Below are 22,311 nucleotides of genomic sequence, written 5' to 3'. Positions count from 1 at the left end.
ATTTATGGCCAGTAAGGGCCAATAATAATGATAATGATCAAAATGTAAGTTCCTAAGATGAAATCCTGGTTTCATTAAAACCAGGGACAAAATTCCCACTAACTTCTGGGAGAAGAATTTTACTCTGAGTGTGTTAGAGTAGGAGGGAAGCCAGATGGGTCAGGGTTCAGGAGCAGGCACAGGCTGGAGGACTCAGTCAGAATTTCCGGACATATGGAAACCCTCCCAGCAAGGTAGTGGCAGTGAGTAGGCTGGGGTGACTGCTTTCATTAGTAGCCTGTATAACCTGCCCCAGGTCACTTGGTTGATCCCTTCCTTGCGGATTGGCTGGCCCCTGATTGATTGGTCTGGGTCTGTCATAGGAATTGCAGGTAATTACCTGAGACGTGTCACCAGTTCAGGCTCAGGGATGACTTGTCACAGGATATAGGTTGAAGCCTCCCTACATTCAGAACTCTCCTTTAGTCTGTGTAAGATTCATTTGTAGAGCAGATGTCTTGGATTAAAATAATTTGAATATCTAATAATTTCCTTTTTAACATACAATGCTATGTTTTCTTCTGTATGATTTAGGTCTGATTTGACCAAAATAATTTATCTTCCTACATATGACGACACTGATATATTGAAAAATATGCAGCACCTTTATCTATAAAATTTCACAAGCCATCGTTTCTTCATTAAGATTTTTGGCTGTTTCTGTTACTCTCCTATGTGTGTTTTAATGTTCATTGTAATTATGCTGTTTCTGATAGATTGAAAGTAATGGAAACAAAGCCTCTATACCAAATGGGGGAAATATTAATTTAACCATTTAAACTGAATTGAAATACAGTTTGAGCATATAGGCATGTCGAATTATCACATATAAGAAATATTATCTCATTGCAGTTTTATGATCCGTCAGTAAATGGGAGGGGACGTTATGTTATCACCATTCTGTGAATCCCATCTGTGCGTTCTACAATTTAAGCTTGGCCAATGTTTTACTCCCAGTACCATACAGCCAGCAAATATCCTTCCTGATCTGAAAAACCTGCTTTCTGTTGATCAGTGTAGACAGCATATGGGAATCCTGAAAGGCGGTGAACTGTGTCTGAGTTTAAAACTAAATAGACTTCTAATTCTGTATTTAAAACTCTTTTCAAATTGTAATTGATTTTTAGTTGTCTATAAATCATTCTATGAGTTGCAGTGTTCTGAGTTAGTTTGTTTTTAAATGGGATACTTCATGTAAAAATGGATAAGGGTAGACAAAGAAGGTTGAGTTAGAATGGACTGGAAGTGTTTTCTTCAGAGTATATGAAATTTTCACTCTGTAATTCATTGTTACAAGAAGCAAAGGCAACTGCCGTGCATTTAAAATGTGCAAAGTGCTGAACAGATTTATAACTGCTAATAATATCTACAAATGTGCAAATTGAGTCAGAGGATAAGAATATCATTTATTTAAACCTATTTCATTTTTGGTTAAACAAATATATTTTATATTGTATACAAAATTGCACAGATGATTAGGTGGATTACAGGAGAATGCCTGGTCTTGGTTACTGGATTTTGAAGTATACTACTGTCATGGTAACAAATGTAGTGTATGTGGCAAAGTTCAACAATCCTGCTGTGCTGCATATAAAATCATTTGCTTTGATGACACATGCTAATTGCGAGAGTCTTAACTGGGTATAGTGTGCATTAAATCTTACTGTTTTGTTTTGTTTTTTGCCGGTTGATTGTGGACTAGTTATTAGGGTCAGTTCCAGAGTCCTTTATGCAGAATTGAGTTTTGTCCACAGAAAACAGACAGGACTGGCTCCTGGCAACTAATCAACCCCAATTATTTTCTTCTGGAGTCTGTTACCTTGTGCTGCAGGATCTAACGTTTTGTTTTGTAAATAAGTTTTTAACTTTATAAATAAACTATTTAAAAAATGAACAAATTCAGTGATATCTGTTTGAATCCTCAGACGGCCAGATGCATGTACAGCTTGGACCTCTCTAGTCCAGCACACTTTTTAGTCCAGCAACATCCATGCTCCCACATGATTTTAATTAGCCGGATGTCTACTTATCATAGGTGTGACCAAGTTTCCCATGGTTCCATAAAATTTGTTTACATCCACCACGAGTGACTCTGGGTTCTGGGTTGCTGTTTAGCTCTAATATACCCTTACATGTCTTCTAAAAGCCAGAAGGCAGTAGACATATTGGTAATGCTGATAGACGATATTGAGCTCCTGTGGTCTGGCAAATTCTCACCCCCTCCCTCCAATGCTCTTCCACACAGCAAACCAATGCTGTGTATCCCTGTGGGCGCTCCGTGACCCACGCTCCTGCCCTCTGCTTTGACAATCTCTTCATAAATTCAGCAGTAGAGAAGGAAATGAGGATTGTTTGCCTGCATAGCTTCAGTTAGCCATATGGCTTGGGCTGCGGGGCAGTTTCACTGAGGTGTTGGTGTTTTCTTCTAGCTATCCCTCCTTACTGTTTGCAGAGCATTCTACATTTAAACTAACAAGATAGAGCAAACAATAATCCATATTTTAAAAGAATTTGCTGTTCTACATTGTTCCAGAATACATTCTTTGTTTTGTTAGCAATTACATCTTGGGCAGCAGGTGGATTCCTCCTGATTCCACACCTTCTGCCTGCAGGCTGCGCTTCCCCCCTCTCCCACTTCCCTGCTCCCTGGAGATTCCCTGACCTTCCTTCCCTGCCCCAAACACCACCACCACCACCCCTTGCGCACACAACAGCCTGGAAGAGCCTGGGCCCCTTGTAGCCATGCCTCCCCTCCCCAAACCCAAAACACCCTGGAGAAAAGCATCTCTTCAGATTCTCTCTAGGTTTCAGGATGGCTGAGGAGGCAGTATTTGCTGCTTAGTTTCTTGGTTTCCTCGTTTATCTCCCTGAATGCCAGCGAGATTACTGAGGATTCCCCCAGGAAGCTGAATAACACGTACCACCTCCTAGCCACTCCAGAACCTGCATGGGACATCAGAAAGGAAGAATTTGCCCTGAACCTCACACTGTGGGTTTCTGTTAAAGCAAAAAAGCAGTCCAGTAGCACTTTAAAGGCTAGCAAAATAATTTATTAGGTGATGAGCTTTCGTGGGACAGACACACTTCTTCAGATCATAGCTGTACTAGAACAGACTCAATATATAAAGCACAGAGGTCCAAAATTTATCAGGATTGACAAATCAGAAAAATTGTTATCAAGGTTGGCAAATCAGAAGAGCAGAGGGACAGCAGGGTGGGGAAATGTGGGCTTCCATGTTCATGGTAGTGCCCTGGCCTATTATATCCTCTGCATACATCTCTTTTGCTGACAGATACGAACTTTGTGTGTTAAACGAGTTATCCTCTGAAATGTACAAACACACTGAAATAACAGCTTTGGGAGATATGAACTGTCCTTTCATCATAACAGGTTGTTAACAAAGAACCTTAACAAGGACAGCTTAAATGAAAACATTATTATCTGTTTCATTTGGGACACGTTAATTAGCATGAATAGGAAGCTAATATTTTTCTCTATTCTTGGATGTAATGTCAAATGTCAGGGCAGGGCTCAGTCAGGTAACCTGTTACTGGCAAGGTGTGGGGAATGAGGCATTCAAAAACTGCTATCTCCAAAATTTAAAACCGCCTCCTTACCTCCCTGGAAAGGGGTGGGGGAAAAAGAGAAGTGTCTTTTACCAAATACCCAGGCCTGAATATATTCCTGTTTGTTAAGAACCTCCAACTCCCTTCTATGCTTTCATGGGTGCCAAAAGACCCAACTGTCTCCTGTTCAGCAGTCAAAACATGCATCTTCTGCTCAACAGCTTCTACAGTATAATATGGATTTTTCGTACAAAATTCTACAGCATGTTCCAATTGAAGATTTTGGCACAGTGTAAAATAAATTGAATTTAATCTCAAAATAAATAGAATAAACCACATAGTAAATACTCCCAGTTGGGTTGTCGGAGAGTGACATTCAGCCATGTAGTGCTGCATAATTCAGAGGGTCCCTCATCATCATTCAGGGATCTGTTGCATAATTGTCATCCAATGTGAAACACAGAGATTCCTACATAATATATTTATTGTCTCACCAGTTAGGTTTGTAAAACTGGCAAAAAGTAGCTCTACAGGAGGAAAAACTCTCATTTCTTTCCAACCTTCAGTCAAATGTCAGTTCTAAATCTTCATAATGAGCCTAGCATTGCAGTTACAATCTTTTGCGTAGTTCTGTTAGTCAATGGATAGATTTGAATTCAGAGTGACAAGGTTCAGGCTACTCTTGGGTTGATTGCATATTGCCTATGTCATTTCTTTTATGAACTGAATTGTGGATTCAAGTAGTAGACTGCTTCTCTGGAAGAAAAGAAAATGACTGTTCTGTGAATACTAAGGTCTAATTTATCAGATCAAATGGCAGAGTAACGGCAGTGAGATCTATACTGTACATGAGACAGACACTCACACATTGTCTGTGCAATGCCAATATTATTATTTGAAACAAGCCACTGTTATCAGTGCCAGAGGGAATACTGAAGTACCTCAACCTGCCAGGAGTGCAGTTTGCAGATCAATTAGCAGCTTTCCAGGCACCTGGGTTCAATCAGCTTCTTCTGCAGAGCATACATGCTAAGATAGCAGTGACAGATCAAGCTAAGGCTTCTCCCTGACAGATCACACTGAAGTGACACACACTGGCATTGATATGAATCACAGGAACTGATGATGACATGCTTCATAACTAACCTGTCATATGCTGTACTGTGAGCTAATGTGTCAACAGTCTGCAACCTGTGTTACAGCATTGGAAGCAAATTAAAATATCAGAGGGCTACATGATCTGACATTTACCACCTGTCCATGTTTTATAGGAAGATTTGTCACTTTATTTTATAACCACAGCTTAGTTTTCTGTTTGTTTTCTGCAGATTATGGGATTTATTCCACTTCTCAGGAAAAGTCTTCAGAGTTTAAAAGGAGTGCACCTCAACTCCTATTTATTTGTAATCGGGGCGAAAATTACCTTTCATAACTATCTGATGTTCATTTTTAAAGATTCATAGCCTCCATTTTTAAAATGAAATCTGTTACTCTTTTGGCAAAGTACTTGTGCACTGCTTTTGAACTCACATCTCTGGTTATAAATATTTTACATTTGTATAACATAGATCAAGATTTGCAAAAGAAGGCTGCATGATTTGATCTACACGACTAAGAAAGCTCCATGAAATAAGTAATTTGAAGCACTGCTTCATGATTAATTCAAAGCATTAACTGCTAGGATCACGCTCCTTGTCTGTTGCTCCAATTGTCAACCTCTCTCTGAATTCTGACTTGAAACCCCATTTCACACTCCCTCTAGTCTAAGCAAAGCCTGTTGTACTCACCTTTCCTTCCAGTCTTCTATTTATTATTTTGGCGCTATAGGGCACCATATTATCAATCAATCAATATTGGAGCCCGTTGCATTAGTCACTGTGCATACACCAAGTACAAGACACAGCTCCTGTCCTGAGGAACTTCCCGGTTAAATAGAGGAGAAAGACAATAGTGAAGCAAAATGTTAGCAGTACTTTCAAAAAATGTTCTCTGATGATGTCGTTCCATTCCTTACCCTGCTGCCAGTCTTCAACTCTCAGCAGCTTATCTGCACTCTTTCACAATACCTCCTTTGTGCAGAATGCCCATGCTGAGAACACGACCCATCCCACCTCCAAATTCCTCCCCAAGCGCCAGTTCGGCTGCAACGAGGAATTGGCCAACTAATGATGGATAGATTGTAGAGAAACTGGTGGTAACTCATTCAACGTATTGATTATTTAAGGAAAAAACCTTTGAACTGAATTGGAATAATCAAGCAGTGCACCCTTGCTTGTTCGTAGCTCTATAACCATGTGACTGCTCTCTTCCCTCCATCCTCTTCAGTTCCTTCCTATTGTTTGATGCACTTAGTGTCATCTTTTACATGAAATTTTAAACATTTTGGAACAAGAATCATGTTGTCTGGTGTGTTTTGTACAGTTCCTAGCACAATAGGGCCTTATCCTGACCAGTGCCTGCAGGTGTCACAGTAAGAATAAGTATTAGTTCTAATAACAGCAATGGTGGCATGAAGAAATAAAGTATGGGAAATTCCTTCAGTGGGGAAGAAACAACAGACACCTTTATATCAGGATCAAGTAATTTTTATAATACATGGATACCATTTTTGAAATTTGAACAAAATAAATACCCCTAATAAAAGATTGATCAAACACAAATGAGTCTTTAAAGGCAACAGTGCAGGTTATAAATAAGTTTTATTATTTGTATTGATATTTCTAGATGTTAATGTTAAAAATTTAAAACAAAAGTTAAAATAAAATGTTTTATGTATTTGTTTGCTCACTTTCTAAGTGTTACTTCTTTTCAAATTATTGCTTCACTTTAGAAGTATATTTTTATTTGCATTACAGCTATTTCTTTGCACATGTAGCTTTGTCCCTGTTTATATTAGCGTATTTTTAGTAAATAATAAAACTTTTGAACAAGTAGACTTCAAAGTTTTTTAAAAAATAAAACTAAAACAAAATAGAGAGGTTTAATTGTGACTATGGTTTCTGTTGGGGTGGAGAGCTTGACTTCATAAAAATTGTCCAGTACTTAAACTAAAGCATTTAAATGGTTCAAACCTCTGTGAGATGGACATAAGCTTGACATGTATCATTTTACCTTAATTCACCTACTGCCCAAATTCAGTTGTTACATTTTGTCAAGAAGAAAGATTTCAGTACCATATGCATCTATTCCCTTAATTGGTGGCACTGAAAATAAAAGCACAAAAAGCCTAGAATATCAAGCTTGTATTGTGATTTAAGTTTCCACTGAGGATAGAAATATGCTATAATATTTAGTCTTTGTTAATAATTTATGAGATTGACATTAATGTAAGAATAGCCATATCAAAAGTCCATCTAGCCCATTATCCTGTCTTCTCACAGTAGCTAATGCCAGGTGTCCCAGAGGGAATGAACAGAACAGGTAATCATTAAATGATCCATTCCCTGTTACGCGTTCCCAACTTCAGGCAAACAGAGACTAGGGACACCGTCGTTGCCCATCATGGCTAATAGTTATTGAAGAACCTATCCTCCATGAGTAATTCATAATGGTATCTTTCTTTAGTGGTAACAGATAGGTTAGACCCCATCATTTTATATGTATAGTTGGGATTGTTTTCCAAAGTGTATTACTTTGCATTTGTCAACATTGAATTTCATCTCACAGTTTGTTGTTCACCCAGTTTTCTTATATTCTTATGTTCCCTATGACTAATTACAGGAAACGTGAAGAAGAAAATAAGAGGAAAGAAGCAGAGCTTCAGAAAGAAATGCAGAACCTGGCCCTCAATAGGGTGCAAGTACAGCCACATCCTGCCAATAGAGAGAAGCGTAACAGAACTCCTAGCACTCCACAGCTATCTAGTGAACAAGTTGACATGCATTGTAACAGGCTTTTCCACAGTAACATTTCTCAAAACCAGACTGGGAAAAACAACAGAGAATCACCAACAACTTCTGAAAACAAAACGACACCAAAGGAAAAATGTTTATCTGCAGGACTACCAGGGGAAGATGATAAAAACAAAAAAGGTTTGTAATAAGTAAATTGGACAGACTAACAATGTAGTGGGTGTCCAGTGATACTCTATAGATGGGCTTTGTCTAATCATTTCCCTCACAGGAGGAAGCAAATTTTGCTCCCTCTTGGTTCTTTCATAATTTAAGGCAGACAGACAGGATATAATATGAATCATATTTTAGTATTTAAGTTACAGTTTACATGGTCATAATTAGAAATATTTGTTATGCATGTAAGACGTACTATTTAAAATGTTTCTAGACAGGTGATTTATAATGGAGATTCTTAGTTTATCAGGGTTTCTGTTTCAGATAAAGGGACCTGAAAGATAAAAGTTATCACTTAAACACCTGCCTTTATTGTCTGTTCCTTTTGCCAATTATTTCCTGTTATACATGTTAAGTGGTACTCAACAAATTGTTTTGTTTAAATAGCTGTGTTGCCCTCGTAAGCAATTAGTACGAAGTGCGATATTGCTTTTACTTTGAGAAAGAAGCTCACTTGGAACACTCGTGAGTGTTCTGGTGAACTTCAGTAAGAAATTGCAACTGCTATTTTTATATATAGACAGACTTTGCAAGGTGAAGATCCCCAGCATGTAAAAGGACTATGGAGGCTGCCTCCAGTGACAGGGCAATCCTAGAGTACCATATATGGGCCTTTTTCTCGTTGCATTTTGTGGTGGTTTGCTTATTACGGGCAATAGGTAGAAGTCAAGTTTATTTCCCTGAAAACAAACACTGTGACTCCCCTTTCATTCCCCATTGTGCAAAAGGTTCTGGAGGACACCACATTCCTTATTGTCTCTGCCTTCCCTACATACCTTTCTCCTATCCCCCAATACCATTTTATTTGTCTTTCTACGGAAACTGTAATATTTATTTCTCTCGAAGGAGTTACAATCTTCCATCATCTAGTAGATCACAAGTTAAATATGAGTCAACAGTGTGATGCTGTTGCAAAAAAAGCAAACATGATTCTGGGATGCATTAGCAGCTGTGTTGTGAACAAGACACGAGAAATCATTCTTCTGCTCTACTCTGCGCTGGTTGGCCTCAGCTGGAATATTGTGTCCAGTTCTGGGCACCCCAGTTCAAGAAAGATGTGGAAAAATTAGAGAAGGTCCAGAGAAGAGCAACTAGAATGATAAAAGGTCTGGAGAACATGACTTCTTCTTCGAGTGTCCCCGTGGATGCTCCACATTAGGTGTCGGGCTCGCCCGGCACCGCAGATCGGATCTTCCAAGCAGTTTCTGCCGGACCGCGCATGCGCCGGTGCGCGCCGCTCCCTTGCGCGCTCCTGGCCATGTGCATGATCCGGTCCCCGCCAGTTCCTCTTAACCGCCGTCGGCTGCAGATGGAATCCAGCTAGGCTATGGCCAAGTTAGCGTATTCAATGGTTTTAACTGTTTTTCTTTAAAGTTTTCAAGTTCTTAGGCTACAGTTAAGTTAGCCAGTTGTTATTTTCAAAAAAAAAAAAAGAAAAAAAAGAAAAAGAAACAACAAGCGGGACGGCATTCAGTCCAGTCCTAGTAACAAGCGGAGCACCGGAGGCCAGGAGCCTAGGGCCATTAGCCCTCCTGCCGCGGCAGGCTATCGGAGAGGGGGAAAACAGCACAGAGAAGGTGCTAAGTACCCCATTAACAACTGAAAGACTCACCAACAATGTCCTCTTCAGGATTCAAGAAATGTGAGTCCTGCCGAGAGGCAATGCCAGCGTCCGATGGGCACAGTCACTGCATAAGGTGCCTGGGGGAGTCCCATGTCACGCAGAAATGCTCCTTCTGTGCAAAATTAACAGCCAGAGCAAGGAAGGACAGGGAGATGCGGCTTAAAATGCTGCTCTTCGACAAGGCCCTCCAGCCAGACGTGCCGGAGCGGCTGCAGCAGGATGGACCCTCCAGGGCCCATAAAAGGAAAGCCGCCTCCCTCACCCCATCAGCGCAAAAACGGAGGAAAGTCTCCCCAGCCCGATCCCTGCCGGCAGCAACAGCGAGCGGGACGGGAGGAGCGCACAGCCCCCAGCCGCAGCAACAGCTGATTGGCGGCGGCACGGAGAGCCACGTGGAGGCGGCTCAGCCTCCGATAATCAAACAGCTGCCCCGCACCGCAGGCAGGGCGGCGGCTAAACAAGCGCCGGTACCGGCGGCACCGCAAGCAGCAGCACCGACCCCCGGGGAACCGGCAGTGCAGAGCACGCAGGCACGCAGCCTGCAGGCACCGGAGGACACCGACCGCGCGGCACCGCCCATGAGCATGCTGAGCTCGGCGCGGACGGGGCCAAGATCCCCTACACCTCGGGGCGGAGCTACCCCCTCAAGAGAGGGGGAAGGCTGCACACGAAACAAGGCACTGCAGCCCCTGTCCAGACAGGGCTGCAGAGTTGCTTTCTCTCAGCCCTCCGCTTATGTTGCAGACTCCAACCAGAAGGCAGGGGTCCCCCCTAGCCTACCCGGAGCCCCCATCTCCATTTTTACAACCAGCCTCGCCCTGGCTGGGACCACCTTCACCCTTCCTGGGGTTTGAGCCGCTGGAGTACTATCACAAATCGCTCTCTCCAGTGTCCCAGGTCTCTCGATGGTCTCGCTCCCCCAGATGCAGAGGGTATGCACCAAGGGAGTGGTCTAGGTCACCTTCCCAAGAACAGTGCCCATGCTGCCATGGTCGCCCCTATCACGCGGGGCATAGACATCACCGGCAATCTACCAGGGAAAGATCCCCACAGACGGTCCCGTATCCCCGAGGGCAATTGCGAACGGGGACAGAGACTCAAGTATCTCAGGGGGAACTGGTCATGGAACCCTGAGATTTTCCCTTGCAAGCTTCCAGCAAGCAGATGTACCATCACCAACAGGAACCGGAAGGGTCCAGAGAGGCGTACCCTAGTGGTTTCTCGCTCTCCTCCCCGGACGAGGCTACGGCCCCGGGGGACGTCCATCCTCCGGACGATCTCAAACAGTTTCAAGAGCTGTTTAAGAGGGTGGCCTTCATGCAAGGCATCCAGACAGCAGAGGTGCAAGAGAAACACCATAAGCTCCTCAAAAATCTGAGACCTCCGGCCTCCTCCAAAATAGCAATACCGCTTGATGAAGCAATCTTGGAGTCCGCCACTATGATATGGCAGACCCCTGCGACTATTCCGCCTGTCCAAAAGAGAGCGGATAAGAAATACTTCGTGCCGGCGAAGGGCATGGAGTTCCTGTTCAGCCACCCACAACCAAATTCCTTGGTGGTGGAGTCGTCGCAACAAAGATCAAAGACATCTCAATTCAAGACAGGGGGAACAGACAAAGATGCCAAGAAGCTAGAGCTGTTCGGCAGAAAGGTCTACTCCTCCTCCACTCTACTGTTGCGAATGGCAAATTACGCAGCGCATTTAGTGAACCATAATTTCGACAACTACACTAGGTTAACCTCCCTCATGGACTCGCTTCCAGAGGACAAGAAGCCGGTGCTCAAGGCCATCGTGCAAGAAGGCTACGCGGCGTCGAGGACGGGAGTTCAGATCGCCCTGGATGTTGCGGACACAGCAGCACGCTCCACAGCTACGGCAGTGGTGATGCGAAGGGAGTCCTGGCTCCAGACTTCGGGTATACCGAGGGATCTGCAGGCAAAGATTGTCAATCTTCCCTTCGACTCGCAGAAGCTGTTTGCTGAATCAACTGACTCGGTCCTTCATTCCAGTAAAGATTCAAGAGCCACACTTAGGACCCTGGGGATTTACACCCCTCCATACAGAAAGAAAAAGTACTACCCTCAACAAAGATGGTACCAGTACCAGCAACAGCGTCCCCAGTACCACAGAGGTTACGAGCAAGGGAGACGTCAACAGCACCAGCAGTACAGAACTCCCAGGCGACGTTCACAACAGAGCCGTGCATCCTCAGGGCAGGGCCAAAGGCCACAAGTTTGACACACACATCCAGGGCTGCGCCATCATTACCATCGCACAAGGTCATCCGAAGCGGTTATTCCACCATCGCCTCCGACCATTCTACAACTAGTGGCAAAGGATCACTACAGACAAATGGGTGCTGGAGATCATAGCCACGGGGTACGCCATCCCCTTCCAGTCGCTCCCGCCGCCACGACCTCCACCCAGGCCCCACCTCCAGGAGGCCTCCCACGTAGCGAGGCTCAAGCAGAAGGTAGACCATCTCATGCTCATAGGGGCAGTGGAAAGAGTGCCGGAGCAACTGCAAGGGAAAGGGTTCTACTCGAGGTACTTCCTCATGGAGAAAAAGACAGGAGGCTGGAGGCCCATCTTAGATCTTCGAGGCCTCAACCGCTACCTGCGCAAGCAACGCTTTCGGATGATCACAATCGCCTCCATCCTTACGGCACTGGACGATGGAGATTGGTTCGCAGCCCTCGACTTACAAGATGCGTGTTTTCACATAACTATCCATCTGGCTCACCGATGATTCCTCCGGTTCATGGTAGGCAAAGAACATTTTCAATACAAGGTCCTACCGTTTGGCCTCTCCTCGGCCCCCAGAGTCTTCACCAAGACCTTGGCAGTGGTGTCAGCCTACCTGCACAGACAGGGGGTATTTATATTCCCGTATCTGGACGACTGCCTACTCAAAGGGGCCTCGAAGGAGGAGGTACTACGCATGATACGCGTCACAGCAGGCACGTTCTCTTCGCTCAGCCTGGTTATCAGTCTGGCAAAATCAAAGATAGACCCCACACGGGACATAGAGTTCATAGGGGCACACAAAAATTCTATTACGGCGAGAGTGTATCTACCAGAGACTCGCTTTCGGGCCATCGGCTCCCTCGTGCAGGTCATCACCTTCAGCCCTACGGTGCCGGTCCTGATGTGCTTACAGCTGCTGGGCCACATGGTAGCGGCAACGTTCGTAGTACAGAACGCCAGGTTACACATGCGCAGCATGCAGCACTGGCTGGCGAGCGTATACAAACCGGCAACACGCACCGTTCACAGGGTGGTGTCGCCCACAGCAGAGGTGCGCAAATCCCTGCGATGGTGGGTAAACCCCAAGAACTTGCTAGCAGGGGTACCCTTCCACCAACCACAAATATCGGTTTTTCTTACTACAGATGCCTCCCTCATAGGGTGGGGAGCACACATGGGCGAAGAGGTGATTCAGGGGCTGTGGTCCTCCACGGAGCAGTCACTGCACATAAATATACTGGAGTTCAGAGCAGTGTTCAACGCCTGCAGACACTTTCGAGACCATATACAAGGCAAAGTCGTCGGGATCAGTACAGACAATACCTCCACCATGTTTTATATAAATCAGCAAGGAGGAGCTCGGTCCCGTGCCTTATGTGCGGAAGCAGTCCGGTTATGGAACTGGTGCATCGCCAACAATATGATTTTAAAAGCCCCGTACTTACCAGGCGTTCACAATGTGAAGGCAGACCAGCTGAGCAGGCGTTTTGCACTCACGCACGAGTGGCAGATCCGTCCCGATCTGCTACGACCGATTTTTAATGCATGGGGTTTTCCCCAGGTAGACCTGTTTGCCACTCAACACAACAAGAAGTGCCCACGATTCTGCTCCAGGGCAGGACTGGGACGGGGGTCCCTGGGGGACGCATTCGCGATCTCGTGGAGGGGCCCCCTGCTTTACGCTTTTCCTCCCACAGTGCTGATCCACAAAGTCTTGCAGAAAGCCAGGAGGGAAGGAGCCCGAATGATCCTGATAGTCCCAACGTGGGATCGACAGCAATGGTTCCCCCTACTCCTGTGCATGTCGGACCGTCCACCGATGCCCCTTCCGGTGGCACCGGATCTGCTCACGCAAGCCCAGGGATCCATAGTGCATCCGCACCCCCAAGGCCTGCGACTACAAGCGTGGTTAATCCATGGCTCAGCTCCCTAGAGAGCACATGTACGGGGGAAGTGCAACAAGTCCTAGAAAGTAGCAGGAGGACTTCCACCAGGAAGACCTACAAGCAGAAATGGACTCGCTTCACGGCACGGTGTTCTACCAAACAGCTAACCCCCCTTTCGGTGCCTATACCTGTAATATTAGAGTATTTACTGGACCTCAAGAGAGGAGGACTCTCACTATCCTCGTTAAAGGTCCACCTTGCCGCCATTTCGGCGTTCAGACACGAAGAGGAAGGGCACATGGTGTTCGCCCATCCCATGGTTACCAGGTTCCTCAAAGGGTTGTTAAACCTATACCCCCCTCGGAAACCACTTCCACCTTCATGGAACTTGGACCTGGTGCTTAATGTGCTAACGGGACCACCGTTCAAGCCTTTGGCCACGGTTTCCCTCCGCCTCCTTACGATAAAGACGACCTTTCTTCTCGCAATCACGTCAGCTCTCAGGGTGAGCGAGCTTGCGGCAGTTATGGCAATGCCACCCTGCACTGTTTTTTCCAAGGAGGAGGTAACCATACGGCTGCATCCAGCCTTTGTTCCTAAAGTTTCTTCTGAGTTTCACATTAATGACCCTATTGTTTTACCCTCGTTTTATCCAAAGCCTTATAACTCTAACAAAGAGGCGCGCCTACACCTCCTGGACGTGAGGAGGGCACTAGCCTTCTATATAGACAGGACCAAGTCCTTCCAGAAAACAGACTCCTAGTCTCTCTCGCTCCCAAATCGAAAGGAGAAGGTCTCTCTTCGCAGAGAATCTCGAAGCACATCGTATCCTGCATAAAAATGTGCTACGAACTCAAAAAGACTCCTTTACTGGCCATGCCCAGGGCTCATTCCACTAGGGCGCTGGCGGCATCAATAGCTTTTTTCAAGGGCGTTGCGCTAAAAGACATTTGCAGAGCGGCGACCTGGTCATCCTATGACACCTTTGCCAAACATTATGCCCTTCACAGGGTATTCCAAGAGGATACCCGTCTCTCGACAGCGGTCCTCTAGGGGACAAGCTGCACATAATCCGATTACCCACCTCCTATCTTGGGTTACTGCTGGGTAGTCACCTAATGTGGAGCACCCACGGGGACACTCGAAGAAGAAAGAAAGGTTACTCACCGTAGTAACGGTGGTTCTTCGAGATGTGTCCCTGTGGGTGCTCCACTACCCGCCCATCCGCCCCGCTTCGGATCTCTGTTTAGTGTTTTGCAGGAGCATCCGAGGCGGTTGGTCAAGGAACTGGCGGGGACCGGATCGCGCATGTGGCCAGGAGCGCGCAAGGGAGCGGCGCACACCGGCACATGCGCAGTCCGGCAGAAACTGCTTGGAAGATCCGATCTGCGGCGCCGGGCGAGCCCGACACCTAATGTGGAGCACCCACGGGGATACATCTCGAAGAACCACCGTTACTACGGTGAGTAACCTTTCTTTATGAAGAAAGGCTGAAAGAATTGGGCTTGTTTAGCTTGGAAAAGAGAAGATTGAGGGGGGACATGATAGCGGTTTTCAGATGTCTTAAAGGGTGTCATAAGGAGGAGGGAGAAAACTTGTTCTTCTTGGCCTCTGAGGAGAGAACAAGAGGCAATGGACTTAAGCTGCAGCAAGGGAAGTTTAGGTTGGACATTAGGAAAAAGTTCCTAACTGTCAGGGTGGTCAAGTACTGGAATAAGTTGCCAAGGGAGGTTGTGGAATCTCCCTTGCTGGAGATATTTAAGAACAGATTAGACAGATGTCTATCAGGGATGGTGTAGATAGTGGTCGGTCCTGCCGTCGGGGCAGGGGACTGGACTCGATGGCCTCTTGAGGCCCCTTCCGGTCCTAGTGTTCTATGATTCTATGATCATACTAAGAAAAGATTTACATGGGAGGAAAGCTAAAAGGACACACACATTAGAATTGTTTGACCTGAATTTCCATTGCATGCTTAGCCATCCAAAAACCAAATGACAAAATATTATCCAAACACAATTAATAATTGGGCCACTAGTGAGAAAAACTGTTTAGTAACCTCTTGGTTAGTAAGCCTAGTGTGTGCATGGAGTCTTATTCACTTCTACATAATAAAAGAATTGTACAGGTGTAACTGAGGCTATTGTAAACATCTCAGCCCCCAAAAACTCTTGCTGGTCTTCCACGTGTAAAATTAATCCCACCTTCTGTCTGCTCTGCAGACATCTGGAAATCTCTTATCATGGAGCAAAGAAGAAGGAAGTTAAGGCTCTGGGGTAATGGTAGCCATTGTTCGCATAGGGTGTCCCATAATGATTTCAAATGGACTTAATTTGTGCCTTTGAGATGGGGATGATTGAATTTCCATAAGGGCCAGTGGTAAAGCTGCTGGCCAGTTTAACCCTATAGAGTCACAAATTTTTGCAAGCTTATATTTTAGCACACTGTTTCGCCTTTCAACTGCACCTGCACTCTATGGATGGTAGGGACAGTGCAATAGGTGAGTGACATGTAATACCCGGTCCAGATGCTGAACAATTTTTCCAGTAAAATGTGTTCCCCGGTCACTAGACAGAGTAGCAGGAATTCCCTTGGTGTAGGGATAATATGGTTTAACAAGCATTTGGCAACAGACAATGAATCAGCTTTGCGGCAGGGAAAAGCTTCAACCCAACCCGAAAACAGACATACCATAACTAAAATGAATTCATGTTTCTGACACTTAGGCATTTGAACAAAGTCAAGTTGCCAGTGTAAGAAAAGTGCTTGAGGCAGACCTTGAAACCCTTGTGTTACTCTTACAGACTTGCCTACATTGTAGCTTTGGCAAGTAGCACAGGCAGCGCGGTGGCGGGTTGCAAAAGAGCTGAAATGGGGAGCCCACCATCCTGCCTTAGTCATAGCAGAGACCATCCCCTCCTTTCTGACATGAGAAACACCATGTAGCAGGGCGGCCAGAGATGGGTAGAGTGAAAGAGGGGCTACGAGGGCACCAGTAGGTGAGCGCCAAAGGGAATCGGGATGTAGAGAGCAGCCCTGGGCACTCCAGGAGTCTTTCTCTGCTTCTGGGGCAGAATCCTGGAGCTGGGCGAGATCAGAAAGGGATGGTGGTGATATGGAGACAGAGAGGGAACCAAGAAACGCGTCTAGCAAAGGTTCCATAGTGGCAGCATGTTTTGCAGCAACATCAGCAAGTGCATTTCCTTTAGCCATCTCAGTGCCTGCAGCTGAGTGGCCAGTACACTTAACAATAGCTAAAGCAGATGGGAGTAAAACTGCATACGGGAGAGCGGCAATGTAGGGGCCATTCTTGATAGGGGTACCAGCAGAGGTAAGGAAACCTCGAGCCTGCCAGAGGGTGCCAAAGTCATGTACAACCCCAAAAGCATATCGAGAGTCAGTGTAAATGGTGGCAGAGTGCCCCTCAGCCAGGAAGCAGGCACGGGTTAGGGCAACCAGTTCAGCTCCCTGGGCTGAGGTTACAGAAGGTAAAGGCGCAGCTTCTGTAGTTTCAGAGAGGGATACCACAGCATATCCTGCAAGGAGGCGACCTTGGTCATTCCTAAAACAGGAACCATCAGTGAACAACACAAGGTCGGAGTTAAGGAGAGGTACATCTGAAAGGTCGGGGCGCGGGACAGTGACAGCAGAGACAGTTGCAAGGCAGTCGTGGGGTTCACCATCATTAGGCAAAGGGAGGAGGGTAGCAGGGTTTAACGGAGAACAGCGCTTTATAGTGATACGTGAGGCTGAAAGCAGTAAAAGTTCGTACCTAGTGAGGCGAGCAGAGGAGAGGTGAGCAGTGTTGCGTTGCAGAAGGAGAGTTTCTACAGAATGGGGAACCATGAGAGTGAGAGGAGAACGGAGGACAAGGGACTCAGACATCTCGACCAGGCGCGCTGCAGCAGCTACAGCGCGTAGGCAGGGGGGTAAATCCTGGGCAACAGGATCCAAGGTCGCAGAGAAATAAGCTACTGGGCGATTTCTGTCACCGTGCTCTTGGGTAAGAACCCCAAGTGCACAAGCAGACTGTTCGTGACAGAAAAGGGTGAAAGGCTTGTCATAGTCAGGTAATCCTAAGGCAGGGGCAGAAGCTAAACTCTGTTTAAGAGAAACAAAAGCAGCATCTGCTTCTGGGGGCCACGGCATGGGATCAGGCACAGAGGATTGAGTGAGTTCCTGGAGCGGTTTAGCAAGAGAAGCATACTGGGGAATCCATTGCCTGCAAAAACCTGTCATGCCTAAGAATTTTCTGACCTGGCGTGGAGAGCGAGGTTGGGGAAAACTAAGGATGGCTTGAACACGGGTTGGAGAAAGTGTACGGGAGCCCTGGGAGAGAAGAAAGCCAAGGTATGTGACAGAGGTTTGACAGAGCTGCAATTTAGAGCGGGAAGCCTTATGACCCTTGTTTGCTAAGGCAGTAAGGAGTATCAATGAATCAGTTTCTGAGGCAGACAATGAAGGGGAACAGAGGAGTAAGTCATCTACATATTGGATCAGTGTAGATCCCGATGGGAAAACCAGGTCAGCAAGATCCCTGGTTAGGGCTTGAGAGAAGTAAGATGGGCTCTCTGTATGCCCCTGGGGAAGCGTAGTTCATGTGTATTGCTGACCCTTATAAGAAAAGGCAAAAAGATACTGGGACTCAGTGTGAACCGGGACAGAGAAGAAAGCAGAACACAAATCCACAACAGTAAAATGGGTTGCATCTGGCGGAATAGAAGCCAATATTGTGGCGGGGTTAGGGACTACTGGAAAAGTAGGTATGACAATACGGTTAATGGCTCGAAGATCCTGAACAAACCGCCACGATTTACCATCAGCCTTTTGAACTGGGAGGATAGGGGTGTTACAGGGGCTGGAACAGGGAACAATAATTCCTTGTTCTTTCAATGCGGTTATAACTGGAGCAATACCAGCCTCTGCTTCAGGATTTAAAGGGTACTGATACAGGCAAGGCAGAGGTTTGGAATTGTCTACAGTAATTCGAACTGGGTCAGTATTTAATCGGCCCACTTCAGATGGGTGTGATGGCCATAGAGAGGATGGAACCTGAGAAATTAGGCGTTCAAGGGACGGAACTAAGGGGCAACAAGGAACCGGCGTGGAAAGGGAAGTTTCAGACAGCAGGGAGGCTGCAGAATCACACAGGGAAGACTGAGGGATTTGTAGATAGACACCATCTGGGGAACAGTAAATAGTACAGCCAAGTTTACATAGCAAATCCCGACCCAGAAGGTTTACAGGAGTGGAATCAGAGAGAAGGAATGCATGGTCCTCAGAGAGGGGGCCGACCTGAACCGATAAAGGTTTTGAGAGGGGAAGGGAGGCAGGGATTCCCATAATGCCCACAGCAGACACAGTTTTTCCAGATCGGGGAACCGCAGGTAGGTCAGTGGTGCGGACTGTAGAAACTGAAGCTCCAGTATCAACAAGGAAAGGGCGAGAGAGATCATTAATAGTCAGGACACATTCCCCAGTAGGGGATAGAGATAATAAGGGAGCTAAAACTTCCTGAGGTTCCCCTGCATCCCGTCATTGTTGTGGTGCAAAGTAGGGTTAGGGATTAGCTGGCGGGGCCAGCGGAGAGTTTAGCTGATTTCCTGCATGGTTACTAGGTTGGCTTGGACACTCTTTCTTCCAGTGTCCAGGCTGCTTACAGTAATTACAAACCCCTGAAAATCCAGCACCACGCCCCCGTCCCCGTCGCTATCTGCTTTGCCCTGAGTAGTGTTGCATTTGCAGAGCCATTAACTTTTGGGAGGACTGTTCCTCCTTTCCCTTTAAAGTGCGGTAGCAATGCTCTGCTACTGCCTGCAATTTGTCCATGGTCTCAGTCTCCCACCCGACACTTATTCGCCTTAACATACTGCCTGTAGCAGGGAGAAGACCATCAACAAATGCATGTGCCAAGGCCCCCTGTCCATTTACATCAGGCTGTTGTATTCCTGAATGTTATAGGAAAATATCAGTTAGCCGGGACCGATAGTCTCCTGGGCTCTCTCCTTGCCCTTGTTTACAACAACGTATGGCTGTCCAGTTGGGTTTAGGAGACCACACTTTAGGAATGGCTTCATGCAGGCGGTTCCAAAGGGCCCTACACCTGTCTCTATATGCCAAATCTGGGCCGGTACTTTTCATGGTTGAATGGCGAGCCTCAGCTGGCCAGTCTGTGGCAGTCAACCATTTTTCATACTGACTGGTAGAGGCTAACAGTTTACACAGTTGGAGGAGGTCTGTCTCGGAGGGTTCATAGGTTTCACAGATTAACAGAAACTCCTCAGCAAATGTGATAGGAGTTTCCTGTGGCTTGGGAAAACCGCTAACTATAGACAAAAGTTCCGTACGGGTCCAGGGCTTATAATTCCATATGGGCTCACTTCCTTCCACCTTAAGGACTCGTAAGGGTGCCACAACATTTTTATCAGAATCCTTTTTCAACCTCCCATCAGATTCTCTTTTCCAGGTAGTGAGATCAAGAGAATTTTTGCAGTCTGCTTTGGGCTGTCTTTTCATAATATTTTGCAGGGCTGCGAGGCCAATGAGGGTATTTTCGTCATTCTCATCATTGCTCTCATCATCTGTAGTTACTGAAGGCTTTTCTTTCCCTTTTTTCTTACTCGAGCAGGAGTATGGTGGGGGTCGGGTTTGATCCGGATCATTACACAGGACTGGGTAAAGGGGAGCGCTCGGACTGCTGGTGGGAGAGACTGCATTCAATTGGGCTTTTAATTTATCATTAGAATTTCTAAGAGAGGTGAGTTTTTGATTCAGTCCACCTATGATTTGCCTCTTCCCACCACTGCATGAAGCAGTCTACCTCTCCTTTTGCCAATTTAGTTTTTGGGAGGGCGAGTTTGCCTTTTAAGGCGTTCACTCAGTCCTTGTCCCAAGAACCTAACAGTGGCCACTGCAATTTGGGGTTCTCCAGGGTCAGTTTAGACCATTTCTCAATAAACCTACAAGAGTCCAGACCCCTCCTAAAATACATAAAATGATCCGGAGTTCCCTTAGGGAACTGTTCTACCTTAGACTTCTGATTACCCATCCAGGAGGACTTCACACAGCACTCACACAAGAAGGAAATTCGGGCTTGTCAGAGCAGTACCCAGTGCAACACACAGAAAGGAGCCCACAGGCTACTGCCTCAATTGCCCTTGCTTTCACACCAGGGGTTATACCCAAGGTGTGGTGCAGCTGCAATTGTGCAGATTTCATTTATTCAGACCACGGGGATGGGAACCCCTTGGTCGGCCAGTCCCTGGACGGAGATGGCAGCCAGACTCAAACACACCACAGGGAGGACGGATAGACACAGAGACAGGACAGTCCTCAGACCAGTCAAAACCCAGAAAGAATAATTACCTGATCAGGATCAGATTCCAGAAGTTAGATCCCGGGACCCCTACCAGAACAGAGTGGGAACCAACAGGTTCGATGGCATAGACTGCGCTGCAGTTGTGCACCTTTCCGTCTCGTGGAGGACCGCTCAGACTAAATGTCCAGGCGCCGGCTGCCACGGTCATCCTGCAAGGCAGTCAGGGATCACACAGTCTCAGCGAAGACGCTTGCCATCTCAGTGGGACGTCCAAATTGTCAAAGTTAGACTCAAGACTCACAATTTGTCAGACCACTCTGTTTATTAGCAAAGCTGCTCTGCTAATACATTTAGAAAAGTGAGCCCCCTCCCAGGGCTCAGGTTTCTTAATTTATACAGATCAAGAAGGCAAGTTAATAGACAAAGGAAAAAAAAAACAAAAACAGACACACACACACACACACACCCCAGATAGTCCCTGAGACCAGTCACGTACCTTCATTTGGATGTGGGAGGCTGCTTGGGTGAAAGTGATCATGAAATCATAGAATTCACAATTGTAAGGACTGGTAGGAGGGAAAACAGCAAAATAGTGATGATGGATTTCAGGAAGGGAGATTTTGGTAAACTCAGAGAGCTGGTAGGTAAGATCCCATGGGAGGAAAAACTGAGGGGAAAAACAACTGAGGAGAGTTGGCAGTTTTTCAAAGAGACATTATTAAGGGCCCAAAAACAAGCTATTCCCCTATGTAGGAAAGATAGTAAATATGGGCAAAGACCGCCTTGGCTTAACAAGGAGATCCTGCATGATCTCAAACTAAAAAAGGAATCCTATAAAAAATGGAAACTAGGACAAATTACAAAGAATGAACAGAGGCAAATAACACAGGAATGCAGGAGTAAAATTAGAAAGGCTAAGGCACAAAATGAGCTCCAACTAGCTACAGGCATAAAGGGTAACAAGAAGGCCTTTTACAAATATATTAGAAACAAGAGGAAGACCAAGGATAGGGTAGGGCCATTGCTCAGTGAGGAGGGAGAAACAGTAACGGGGAACTTGGAAATGGCAGAGATGCTTAATGACTTCTTTGTTTCAGTCTTCACAGAGAAGTCTAAAGGAATGCCTGACATAGTGAATGCTGGTGGAAAAGGGGTAGAGTTAGTTTTTTAAATAAAAAAAGAACAAGTTAAAAACCATTTGGAAAAATTAGATGTCTGCAAGTTACCAGGGCCTGATGAAATGCATCCTAGAATCCTCAAGGAGCTGATAGAAGAGGTAGCTGAGCCGTTAGCTCTCATTTTTGGAAAGTCATGGGAGACAGGAGAGATTCCAGAAGACTGGAAGAGGGCAAATATAGTGCCCATCTACAAAAAGGGGAACAAGAACAACCCAGGAAATTACAGGCCAGTCAGCTTAACTTCTGTGCCAGGAAAGGTAATGGAGCAGGTAGTTAAGGAAGTCATCTGCAAGCACTTGGAAGGTAGTAAAGTGATAGGGAACAGCCAGCATGGTTTTGTAAAAAACGAATCATGTCAAACCAACCTGACAGCTTTTTTTGACAC

General features: G+C 46.0%; 1 protein-coding gene across 8 annotated transcripts in view; it reads left to right on the top strand.

Annotated features, from left to right (window-relative positions):
* The window catches only part of INVS (inversin), a 178,154-nt gene that overhangs the window by 107,467 nt on the left and 48,376 nt on the right, over positions 1 to 22,311 (top strand). For all 8 annotated transcript variants that reach the window (XR_012644533.1, XM_074987955.1, XM_074987954.1 and 5 more), the window contains one exon: positions 7,327 to 7,637. Coding sequence is in view for 7 of the 8 variants with exons in the window: in XM_074987955.1 (XP_074844056.1) it covers positions 7,327 to 7,637 (311 nt within the window). In the remaining variant the exon portion in view is untranslated. The remainder of the gene's footprint in view (positions 1 to 7,326; positions 7,638 to 22,311) is intronic.

Source organism: Carettochelys insculpta, chromosome 2 (genome assembly GCF_033958435.1).
Source record: "Carettochelys insculpta isolate YL-2023 chromosome 2, ASM3395843v1, whole genome shotgun sequence".
In the NCBI taxonomy this organism is placed as follows: Eukaryota; Metazoa; Chordata; order Testudines; family Carettochelyidae; genus Carettochelys; species Carettochelys insculpta.
Note: the sequence above shows the minus strand (reverse complement) of the source record. Positions and strands in the feature narration are given on the sequence as shown.